The following is a 12,986-nucleotide window of genomic DNA, read 5'->3' on the forward strand; positions in this document are numbered from 1 at the left end:
TCATCCGCTCAGCTACACAGACCTTCATGCAGCCAGAATGTCTCTCAAGCTGCCACGGAACTGGGATTTCAACCTGAAAATGAATATGTCCAAAATAGGTACTGTTATCATTTCCCTCATATTCTGCTCAAAGCATATGCAGGTCTACTTTGGTGTCAAGTAATTTCTCCTCAAAAGTGAAACTGTGTTTACCCGTAGGCAAATCTGAACTGCTGACGCAAATTTTGCACAGTTGGTTTAGGCCCAGGTTCAGCTGAGATGTACTATGTGAAAAAAAAGTTGTATTCTCATTTTCTTAAAGGCTCCTTAATTTCTTCCATGAAAATTTCAGATATTGAGGCTTTTTTTTTTAAGGATGAGGCAGAATTTTTAGGCCATCTAGGCACAAGTGGTGTCATTTCTGCACTCTGAATGGCTGCTCTGCCCACTTTATGGTCTTAATTTTGTTCTCTCACCTCCACACTTCTTAATAATCTCTTCATCTGGGTTTCTGTTGTTGGAGGGAGACATACACCCCTTGACCTCCTGTCCAACTACATTAATCCATTCACCACCTCTATTTCTGGCCAACCCATTGAATCTGAATGACTGTTGGCCGCTAAGGTCCTGCAGGTCTGCCAATGCTGGCTTCATACTGAAACACAGGAGATCATACTTGAGCAAAATAACTGTACTGGTTATAGCTCTTTACTTTCAGGTACAACCTTTAGGTTTCTGGGCACCAGCTCTTTGTTTTCTGCTCCTTGAGAATTTCTGCCTATATAACAGGCAAATCCTGACCTTCCTAGGGAGATTGGCCCTTAGCAGGAAAATTTCCATTGGGCCAGTGGCCTTGGATGCCCACTGGTTGCAGGGAGTAAACCCCAGTGATAACCAGCAGCCTTATAGAGGATGTTCAGCCCCTGGTTTCTCATGCGTAGTATGTGATTACTTTAGTTGATATGGGGCTGGAAGAGGGGAAAACAGGCTTTCTTCTGCCTCAATTAAGATGCATAAAGTAATATGACCAAAGATTTTTCACCAGCTCGAGCATAGACGTGCCATGAGGTTACACCCAAAGATCCGCTTGCGGAGAGGGCGGGATATAAATGTAAAGTAATAAATAAATAAATAATCCCATCTATTCCAAGCTCTTGCTGTCTTTTAGCACTTCCATCTGAAGAAGTGTGGGTGCACCCAAAAGTTTACACCCAAAATAAAACTTTGTTGGTCTCAAAGGTGCCACTGAACTCCGCCTTTGTTCTGTCACTTAAATGAGCCATAGAGGGAACACGAGCCAGATGATGTCCTAAGGACCTTTTAAGTCTTGCTGCTTCTGCCTATGGGGTTCACATTAGTTTCCATTGGTAAAGTTCTTAGGATTTATCAGTTGTTCTTTGGCCAATTTAGTGTTTTTTATGGAGATGCCTCTGAAAGCCCACTAGCAAGACATGCAGGCAAAATCCTTATTCTGTTCTTTTTTCCCACAGCATCTGGAATTCACTTTGGGTATTTGGCTTTTAGGAGCCATCTCTAAATTGTACTGAAGTTAGCACCAAATTGTTTTAATTTAATGTTTTAATTACAATGTTTTTATTGTTCTGTTATAAATTGCGAGCCGCCCTGAGCCTGCTTTGGTGGGGGGGGGGGGATATAAATCAAACATACAGGATTGGCATTCTATTGAACTATATCATGACCATTAGACATTACTATTCCCTTTGATATAGAATATTGCTGCTTCCACTGGAGCATTTTTAGCCACTTTTACTTAACTTGATGTGCAAACAGCTGGAAAAATATATATTGAATAAAGTGCTTGGAATTTTTAGAACCTGATGGCTGGTTCAAACTTGTATTTTGGAAATGCATGATGAGAGGTGACCAGAAAATGGCCGCCAGAATTTATTCCACACAGAGGTGGGTTTTCATTTTTTGAAAAGTCGACTCATAGGGCTCAGTCACATCTTTGTGTGTGATATGTAGTTAGCCCGTTGAGTATAAACATGAGACATGAGTGTGTGGTAGTGGTTAGAGCACCTGATCAGGATCTGAGAGACACAGATTAGAATCCCTATTCTGCTGTACTCTTAGCTCAACCTACAACACATGGTGGTTGCTGTGAAGGTAAAATGGAAGAGAACATTATAATGCAAGCTGTTTTGAAGCCACATTATTTGGAGGGGGGATGGGATATAAATATCTCACTAAATGTTTTGCATGTTGCTTGGGGGGACAGCTTCAGCTTTTGTACATATCAGATTTATATCTGAGCATATTTCAAATGTATTGATTGGCATCCATTTCTCTTACTAGTTTCCCTGTATATTTAACCAGAAAAAATAAGAGTAGCATGCTTCAAAGTAGACCTGAAGCACTGGGGGCTGTTTGCTGGGGTGTGTGCATTACTTGTACATACACACGCCCACCCCACCACCACACACACACACACTGCGACCACACAATGTGGCTCTCCGGCAGCCTCTTCAGATTCTTGAGATCCCATTTGGCCAATCCCGATAGACTGGGGCTTGAAGCAGGTCAATAGAACTTGTGTAGTGCAACTTCTTAGCAAAAGTTCACAGGATTGTTATGGTATCGTCTGTTGCCATAGATTTTGCAAGTCTGCCTTTTAAAGCAAAAGAGGAAATGGGCTGCCAAAGCAGAGAAACATGAAAGGATGTATTACATATGTTGTGTCGCATTGGAATATACACTCTGTTTTCCCCCTTTTTGGTAGGAACTAAAGGCAGCTAAATAAAGATCAAAATAACATGGATATAAATCAGTGGTTGTTTACTTTTAAGCCCTGCTCAACAAGATTCCTTTGTTATTATTAAATGCCCCAAAAGCAGTACATGCTGTCAGGTCACAACTGACTTACAGCAACCCCACAGTGGAGTGTTCTAAGCAAGAGAGGAGCAGAGATGCTTTGCCATTGCCTTCCTCTGCTTAGCAACCCCAAGACTTCTTTGGTGGTCTTCTGTCCAAGAGCTAACAATGGTCAACTTGATTTAGCTTCCAAGCTCTGACAAGTCCAAACTAAACTGGGCTATTTGGTCTGCTGTTAAATACGCAAACTACAGGTGAAAAAACAGCACTCCAGTCTCGCACGCCAGAACACGCCCCAGAAACGCCACATTTAACGGAATGCATGGAGCATAGTGACTCCTCCTCTGCATCGGTACCGGAGTTGGATGATGAACATCATTCAGAGCAATCTCCGGAGCAGAGAAGCGGAGGATCTTCCCATCTCTCCCTCAGAGGATCTAAAGTTTTATGGGGAGCTTATTAAAAGACTGGCTCAAACTCTGTCATTGCCCATGGTACAGCCTCAGCCTGTGATCGATGACACGGTGTTTGACATCATTCAAAGAGACACATCCACACCTATAGCGCTACCTGTAACCAAGGTCATACAGCAGGCTATTAATGAGCCATGGGCAAAGCCGGCTTCAACCCCCATCTCCTCCAGGAGGCTGGACCACATGTACAGGATTCAAGAGCAAGGGGCTGAGTATTTATTTTGTCACCCTTGTTCCACCCTTGTTGTCGCATCCACCCTTGTTGTCGCATCCTCATCTAAGGCCAAGAAAACCCATTCTACACCTCCCGATAAGGAGGGTAAAATCTCCAATTATTCGGCATGCATGGCCAGGTGCCATTATTCCCTGTGGGAACAGCTTGCACCGCTTCTAACCTCCCTGCCAGATGAAAAGCAAGCCTCTGCAAGGAAACTACTGAAGGAGGGATTGCTCCTTTCAAAACAGCAACGGACAGCATCCAAGCATATGGTCGACACTGCAGCCAAAACTTTGACATCAGCAGTAACCTTGAGACGTCGCTCCTTGCTTTGTTCCATGGCACTACATTTGGATACGAGGTCATAGGTTGAGGATCTCCCATTTGAGGGGGAAGAACTTTTTAGTTCTACCACAGACTCCGTTCTCCAAGAAATGGATAAGAGCATCAAGACATCCAGAAATCTTGGCGTTCCATTTACGTCTTGTCCCAACCAACCTCGCCCAAATCCTAGACAATGGTCCAAGAAACCATATCTACCCAAGTCGCCAGAGAGGTCATGGAAACCTCGTACTCGGATGAAATGGTACCCACAGTGGCTAGGAAAGGTTTCAAGATGGACCCCCCTAGAAGCTATTGTTAAGGAGGCACATGCTATAAAATGGTGGGAAAGGCTTAAAAACAAAGGCAATTATAGAGTGGGCGATATGTTTAGGGGTGGTAAACTAAAACCTTTACAAGAAATTACAGAAGATTTAGGTAATCAATACTGGTTAAACATAGCAGGCTTACATAAGATAGTTAAGAAGATCAGTGAAAAGGGAGAGCTTTGGTTAGACACTCCAATGGAAGAGATATATAAAGTAATGGCCAAACAAAGGAAGGGTCTAGTGGGGTCACTCTACAGAAAAATGATTTCAAATAAAGATAAAATAATAGTATATTTACAAAAGATTTGGAGTCATGAAGGTCAGTTGACAGAGAGGTTGGCTGGGAAAATCTTGGAAGGACTAGAAGGGATTAAAGTAATCAAATTTAAAGAACTGGAATATAAATTTTTCACAAAATGGTACAAAACACCCGCACAAATAGCCAATATATTCACAGGAATGAGTTCCAAGTGCTGGCATTGCAAACAATTTAAGGGTTGGTTTGCACATATGTGGTGGGAGTGTGAAGAGGTTAAACCCTTCTGGGGGGAAATTAATGAATTTATTAGAAAAGTCTGCAATGTACCATTAACCATTGGCTTTAATATGATGTTGTTAAGCACAATAGGAAGTCCAGCACTAAGTAGACCCACTCAAAACCTTGTCAAGGCAATGATATTAGCGGGGAAGGCGGTCATCTCTTTGGGGTGGAAAGATAAAAGTAAATGGTCAATAGAAATCTGGCACAACTATTTGTTTGATTACATACAGTCTGACATCGTGGCAACAATCAACAAGGATTCCACGTGGGAAGATAAAGTCAAGGAAATTGAGACCAGATGGAACCCTTATTTAGAATGGATCTCGGGAGAAACAAGGAAGGACATTCAGTGGAAGATCAAGACTTTGTGCCCTTGGCTGAGGGGAAAAGACTAAGAGAAGATGGGGAGGGTTGGGGGGGGAAGGGTTATTTGTAATTCTAACATTCATATGTTGTAATGGTCAATTTTATAAGAGTCAATAAAACATAAAAATATTTATTTATTTTTTTTAAAAAAGGAAACCTCGTACTCCACAACAGGACAACAAGAGCCTTTCTTTTGGGGACAAATCAAAATTTTCTTCGCCACCCTCACATTCAGTCAAATCTAAAGGTTCTCAGAACCCTAAACAGGGTCTTTGACTTTGGCCTTCGTACCATCCACCCTTCCTTCCCCTCCTCAGGCCCTACATGCCTCTACAGTTTTCTACCAGCATGGGGGCTTATTACCACTGACAAATGGGTCTTGTCAATCATAGAGGAGGGTTATGTGATAGAATTTGTTCAGCTTCCCCCATGTTCAAAATTAGTGATCACTCACCCTACACCGGTCCTTCTGGAAGAAGTTCAGAACCTCTTGACCAAGCAAGCAATAGAACCGGTTCCACCTCCCCTCGGGGGGCAAGGATTCTATTTGAAGTACTTCACAGTTCCCAAAAAGGATGGTGGGATCCACCCAATTATGGACTTGCGGAACTTGAACATCTTCATATCCTACCAGAAATTTTGGATGATCATGTTGCAGAACATTCTACCACTGATCAAGGAAGGGGATTGGATGACCATGTTGGACTTGAAGGATGCCAACTTTCATATCGGCATCCGGCCGAGCCACAGGGCCTTTCTCAGGTTTGCCATAGGACCAGACCATTACCAATACAAGGCTCTCCCATTTGGACTCTCTACAGCACCCAGAGTGTTTACAAAGACGATGGTGGTTGTAGCAGCCCACCTGCGTCTGCAGGGTGTAGTCGTCTTCCCTTATATAGATGATTGGTTGGTCATGGGCGGTTCCAAGACTCAGCTTCTTGTCCACCTCAGACTGACCCTCAGTCTCCTTGAGGACTTAGGTCTCCAGGTGAATTTCGCGAAGTCACATTTGATGCCTTCAAGAAAGGTGCAATTCATTGGCACGATTCTGGACACCACGCATCACTTAGCCATCCTTCCAGAGGGCAGAGCATCGGACATTATTGCACTCTCATCTGCAACTCCAAAAGAGGGGGACATTGCTGCAGTTCCAGCGTCTCCTGGGGTTGATGGCAGCCACCACGAATGTTCACCTCTGGGCGAGCTGAACATTGGTGGTCCATGGACCCGTTCTTTTGCGCAGCACCACATCAATTACCTGGAGCTGACTGCTATCAGATTAGCCCTCACTTCCATCAGGCCCCTGTTGGAAAAAAAGACTGTAGCTGTTCTGACGGACAATACTACTGCTATGGCCTATGTCAACAGACGGGAGGCACGGTCTCAAGAAAGCTGTGCGCTTTAGCAATGAACCTGTGGGAAGATTGCATCTGAGCAAACATCTTTGTGGTGGCCACGCATTTGCCGGGAGAGCTCAATGTGAGGGCGGACTCTCTGAGCAGAGGGGCAGCGACTCCTCACGAGTGGAAAATGAACTGGCGGGTTCTGACTCCCATATTCGAACTTTGGGGACATCCACAGATAGACGCTTTTGTGGCAGTGCAGACTCGCAAGTGCCCTTGCTACTGCTCCAGAGGGGGGAAAGGGCCAGGGTCCATGGGGGACGGCCTCCTGTTTACGTGGAGGAGCAAGTTCCTCTTTCCCCCCCATTACCTCTCCTCACCAGAGTACTCCACAAGCTGATGCAGGAGAGACCAGAGTGCATTCTGATCGCTCCCTGGTGGCCCAGGCATAATTGGTTTCCAATCCTCCTGGCTTTGCGGGGGCGGGGGGGGATTGGTATTGCATGCTTTCTCCAGAACCAGACCTCCTAGTAGCTTGGGGGGGGGTCCCTGTTTCATCACCATGTCCCTCATCTGAAGTTAACTGCTTGGAGGATCAGCTTCCAGCATTCACCGGATTAGACATGTCCTGCTGAATAGTAGAAAGCCTTCGGCTCGCTGCTCTTACAGCAGCAAGTGGGCGAGGTTTACTAAGTTTGTCCAGGAGCAGGGTGCGCTAGCTCAGAGTGCTGGACTTGAACTGGTTTTTGAGATTCTTTTATCCCTGGTGGATGCTGGCCTTAACCACTCTTCTGTTAGGGTTTATTTAGCTGCGATTTCAGCTCACCATGCCCTGGTGGAAGGGAGGCTGTTATCTCTAGGTAATAGGGTTGCTAACTCCACATTGGGACATTTCTGGAGAACGAGGTATGGAGCCTTGAGAGGGCAGGTTTGGAAGGACCACAGAAGGGGTATAATGCCATAGGATCCACTCTCCAAAGCATTCATTTTCTCCAGGTAAATGGATCTGTTGTCTGAAGATCAGTTGTAATTCTTGGAGAGCTACAGGTCCTACCTGGCAGCTGGAAACCTTAACACTATCTGCCCCCTTTAAGCCCCTGGACCTACAACTGGACACCAACCAAATAGGACAGAGGAGAAGGTGGCCAAGCAATTCCACAGCCTCCTCAAGCTTTCTCTGCCTGCTTCCAAGGCAGTCCTTAGAAACGTTCCTTGCCAGAGCCAAATGTGCAGGGGTGCGACTGGTCAGGCAGGCTGCTGGTGAAAGCAGTTTGCTGTAGCTAGTTAGTGGCAAAAGATGCAAACCGGGGACTTCCGGAATTGTAGCTCAGCCTCTCAAATCAGTTTCATTTCCACTTTAACATCCTGTTGCATCACTGTGGTGACTGCCCCCCCCCCAAAAAAAAAACTTCTAAAGAAAACAAACAGGCTGAATTAGCAGTAGAAAATGCAGAGGTGGAGCTTCACCTTGTAGGTACAGCTAGTACTAAGCCTTTGCTTTGGATCTCAGCACTTTCTGTTAAAGGATTTTGGTAGGAGGGCTGGGAAGGTACTTTTGCTATGCAGCTGAGTGCTTGTAGGTTACAATCTGGGGAAGATCTTGACTGTTTTGCTAGTGAATTAAATGGATGTTGGACATTGGTTACATGCTGATAACAGCACAAAGGCTGAAATGTACAGTGGTCTCTGAAGCAGGAGAGACCTCTATATTATTTTTAGTGTTTGTGGCATGAAAGGTTAAGGGTAACTGACTTAGTGAAAAAATCACTAATACCATGCCCTAAATATTGCTCTTCCACCCTTTGTTACTAGATACAGTATGTTGCTGTAAAAATATTTGGAATATTTTGGGCCTCTTGGGCCTGCTCTAGAATATTTTGGCAGGCTTGGATTCTGCTCCACCCCACCTCAGTAGACCAGATTATGAAATCTGGATTCTACAGTCCCTCTGAGCATGCTGCAGGCAGACTAACACGGATTTGCACAAAAAGGCCTTCAGGATGATTAGCAGCATTATCACCACCCTCTCACAACTTCAGAGGCCTCTGGTCATGTGAAGCAGAGTTCTGGTGTACAAGGGAGCATCAGGGCTGTGTGAAGCCTGAATCTGGTTTGTGCTGAGACCACAAGCTCTTTAACAAATGAGGAGAGGAAGGTAATGTCCACTTCTTTCCTTTTTGCAGAATGCTTTGCAATATGCTGTATGCAATAACTGGTTCAAGGAACCTTACACTCTAATGAACAATCTTGTTCTTTTACTAAGCATCTGAGAGGGCCCTTTGCTGTATTTCTGGTTCAGCAGTTGGAGTCTTTTCTGCCTAAACAAACCCAGTCACATGCTTATGTTGTGCTGGACTGGAGTAAGTTCTGCCCACCGTCACATCAGAATCCTCCTTTGCAGGAAAATCTGATCAGAGCAGCAAGTAAAGTGACCTAATTCAAAGTAAGGCAACTGTGTAGATGAAAGGACTCTGGCACATGTATATTCTCCACTCCGTAGCACAGGCTGCACCAGTTTAAAAAAAATATGTGAAAAGTACTGGAGAGTCCATATAACTACCCTAGGATCACATTTTAGTGAAAAGCCTTTGGTCCAAAGGAACACAAGATCCACAAGGTGAACTTGTCTATTGCTGTTTTCTGTTGCTTCAGACCAGCACGGCTGCCCACTTGGATCTATTTGCCTGTATGTGTACATGCTCACAAAATCCTATACCCAGAATTAAACTTTACTGGTCTTAAAGGTGCCATTGGACTCAAACTTTGTTCTGTCCCCCCGCCCTCATATGTGATAGCTATAATATAATATGAAAGCCATCAGCCATTCATGGCTCATGCTACTTTTTAGCACTGAACAGTCAGTGTGGTATAGTACTTAGTGTGTCAGAGTAGAGCTTGAAAGACTGGGGTTCAACACCCTACAGGGTTCAAACAGGCAAGTATTTCCATAAAAATGCAAATTGAAAGCTTATATAGCCTCACTTTGCTTCTGCACCATGCAGAGAAAGGAATCCTGGGTTTAATCCTTCAACCTACACTTAATTTTGCTATTCAAAACACATTTCCTTATGCTGCGATGAGCATTTTAAAGGAAAAAAAGATATATCCTTTAAAAGCTATGTCATTTCTCCTTTCAAAGCCTAATAGCACATCTGGTTTTGAATGGCAGAAACCAAATGTAAATTGAAGAGTTAATTCCCTCTCCCTTCCCTGCAGGGCTCCAAGGCAAACTTGAGGGTGCACAAGCCTGCAATTTGTGTTTCATAGATTCAATTTGTGTGTGAGATGCTGAGCCCTCAGCCAATGAAGTTCACTAGGTCAATTACTCTTTTAGCTAGATTCGGGTGGGGTAGCCATAGTAGGGTTGCCAATCCCCAGGTGGGGGCAGGGGATCCCCCGGTCTGGGATAGAGGCACCAAATTTTCAGTATAGCATCTAGTGCCTCTCCTCAATATACCCCCCAAGTTTCAAAAAGATTGGACCAGGGGGTCGAATTCTATGAGCCCCAAAAGAAGGTGCCCCTATCCTTCATTATTTCCTATGGAAGGAAGGAATTGAAAAGGTGTGCTGTCCCTTTAAAGGTGATGGCCAGAACTCCCTTTGGAGTTCAATTATGCTTGTCACAGCCTTGATCTTGGCTCCACCCTTAATGTCTCCTGGCTCCACCCCCAAAGTCCCCAGATATTTCTTGAATTGGACTTGGCAACCCTAAGCCATAGCCATTTTGATCTGAAGTAGCAGAACAAAGTTTTGAGTCCAGTGGCACCTTTAAGACTAAGTTTTATTCACAGTATAAGCTTTCGTTCGCACACACACAAAAGCTCATAATGTGAATAAAACTTTGTTGGTCTTAAATATAGAACTGGACTCAAACTTTTGTTCTTCTTTTAGCTTAACTTACCTTGCAAGGTTGAAGTTCAGAATAAATACGTAATAGCTGTCATTCATGGAACTACATGAAATGCAAATTGTAAAGCATTCAGTACATCTTGTTCAGCTCCCATTCTTTTCAAAACTCTAGCTGGCAGATTGATTTTGTTAATGTTAAAGAGTGGATATTAGTCCCTCACCCTAAAAGACATATCCTTTGAAACAACTTGGGTGTTTTCAGTGGGTTGCACAAATCTGTCCTGGTTTTCTACAGCAGCTGTTTGCAAGGCAAGGGCAATCCACCCCCCCCCCCCATGTTCCTCCACACACAATAGCATAGTGCCCCTTGGGAGCTATTTTTGTTTCTTTTTTTCATTTTTGTAAAGAATATCGCCTACACAGGAAAAAGGAAGTCCACTGACAAATAGCTGTGGTAGCTTCCTTTTTAAAAGCTGTTCCCCGCAAGACATGGGCCCAGCAGACAGACATCTCTTTCAGTTGTCAACTTTTTGCTCAGTTTAGAATAGGACTCCCAGTGACGATCATGGTGCATTTTCCCTCCTAAAGGACAGATGTGGTTTTTGACAAGAGGCTGTCTTGGATTTTCAGCTGCTTTGTTCCAGGAGCTTCACCTTCTGCATTTGCCCCACATTCTGCTTCCCTCCTCTCCCCAGTTCGCTCCCAGAGCATGATGGCCATCGACCCAAAGGGCTCCTGCAGCTGGCCCCATTCTCTCAGCCCTCTGGAGCGGCCTCTGAAAACTGGCTGGTTGAAGAAACAGCGCTCCATAGTCAAGAACTGGCAGCAGAAGTACTTCGTGTTGAAAGGGCAATACCTGTCTTACTACAAGGATGAAGACGATGGCAAACTCCAGGTATCTGCAGGGGGTGGGGCTTTAATAATTTGTAGAAACTTAGGACTGGGGGTCCTCCTGCACTGGTTTTTGCTTCAGCTGTTAAAACCAGCTGTGCTGTAAATGTCCAGTCAGCGTTCTTACCAGGGCCAGAGCTGTTGAGGAACCTTTAGATCATTACTTTAAATAAATGAGACTCTAAACAGAACAAATTCTACATTGAGGTATTCTTGAGATTCCAATCAGATACAAACTCAGAATTCTGAATATTGTTACACAATTTACCCTCCTTCCAATATCTAAATTTTCAAGGCTTTAAGGGATTTTTGTTGTTATTGTTGTTGTTGGCAATGAGATCTTTGGACAGGGATAAGGGAATGGAGATGACCTCTATCACAACCTGCCACATACTGAAGAGATGCATCTCCATCCTACCCTTTCCTGTGCCCCAAAAAATTAATTTAGAAGCCCCCATAAAATGCCTTTCCTCCTCCAAATAAAATATTTGCTTTCATGCCATCCAAAAAGTCCTCACTTAGAAAGGGCATTAGTAAAACAGAAAAGTACAAAGAACAGTCTGGGTAAGAGGCTTGTTCTTGCTGTCCTAGAAAATGAAAGAGAATCTTCACATTCCAGTCCTTCTGAGTACCTGATCCAGGGCATAAGAAGCAAGGGAGAACAGTTTAGCTTCCTTGAGAACTTCCTGAAGATGGTTTGTCAGCCACTGCTGGAAGCAGAATGCTGGGCTAGATGGAGCTATCTTTTCCCACAAAGCAATGCTCCCCCCCCCTTGGTCTCGATTGATTGCTAGGGTGAGGTGGAAGACCCAGCCCTCTCTCCAAATAGTCTCTCTAAATGCCAGCATGCATTTAAGATGTCCTTGAGAGCCACTATGGTGGACTAGTTAGAGTGTTAGATTAGGACCTGGGATGCGCAGGTTTGAATTCCCACTCTTCCATGGAAGCTTACTGGGTAACACTCAGCGTCACACATTCTTAGTTTAGCCTGCCTCACTGAGGGATTGATCCAGGTGGGCATCCATGTTGGTCTGAAATGGTAGAACAAAGTTGGAGTCACTAGGAGACTGTGAAGATAAAATGAAGGGTGTAAAAGTATAAATGAAGTAAACAAATAAATAGCCACATACCCTCCACATCCTCTTCAAAATGCTGCACTAAGCTTGTTGATTGATCAAGGGGGAAAATGGCCCAGCCTGCATGATATGGCAGGGGTCTGGGAGATTTACATGGTATGAAGCTCAAGCTGCTGTTTAAAGGCGCATGCATAGAATCCTGCTGACTGAAAACTTGACAGGCCTACTCTGCACCTTTCCAAATCTCATTTAAGTTCCTAGCCCTTAAGATTTATGTGCCCATCCCCTCCCACACTTCCTTTCTCCACATTTCACTTCTCACTTTCTCACAAGCACCTCTATGGCTTCTCTTTATGCCCACTTTTATCTCCTTGAGCCTTTAAGATTGTTGCTGTTTCCTGTGGCAGAAACTCTCTCTCACACAGTGTTTCTTCCTCCTGTTCTGCCACACATATATTATTATGCCCACAATTTATCATGCTTAGTGCAATGAGTCTTTGGAAAGTAAGGTGTCCCCGAACAGCCATAGAAGGCTTGCAGCTGCCCTCCCGTTACCCCTGTGGGCCAAGTCATATGAGCTTTCCTCATGACTGGCCTGAGTCATGGCATCATGTTGGGGCCAGGCTAGCTTCTGGGCATAAAGAGAGGCAGCATCAAATTTGTTCACAACATCACAAGTATCACTTTTGGCCGGGCAGCATCTGCATCTGTAATAATCTGACTCCACTACTTCATACAAGTTGTTTAAAATAGTTGTAGCTTCCTT

At 44.3% G+C, this 12,986-nt stretch overlaps 1 protein-coding gene across 1 annotated transcript in view; it reads left to right on the forward strand.

Moving 5' to 3' along the window:
- ARHGAP25 (Rho GTPase activating protein 25) overlaps nt 1–12,986 on the forward strand; it is a 29,734-nt gene continuing 16,748 nt past the window's right edge. Inside the window, exons 1-2 of the mRNA XM_060251085.1 lie at nt 1–98; nt 10,949–11,148. Of these exons, the coding sequence (XP_060107068.1) occupies nt 38–98; nt 10,949–11,148 (261 nt within the window). The 5' untranslated portion in view covers nt 1–37. The remainder of the gene's footprint in view (nt 99–10,948; nt 11,149–12,986) is intronic.

The sequence above is a fragment of the Heteronotia binoei genome, chromosome 12 (assembly GCF_032191835.1).
Source record: "Heteronotia binoei isolate CCM8104 ecotype False Entrance Well chromosome 12, APGP_CSIRO_Hbin_v1, whole genome shotgun sequence".
NCBI lineage: Eukaryota > Metazoa > Chordata > Lepidosauria > Squamata > Gekkonidae > Heteronotia > Heteronotia binoei.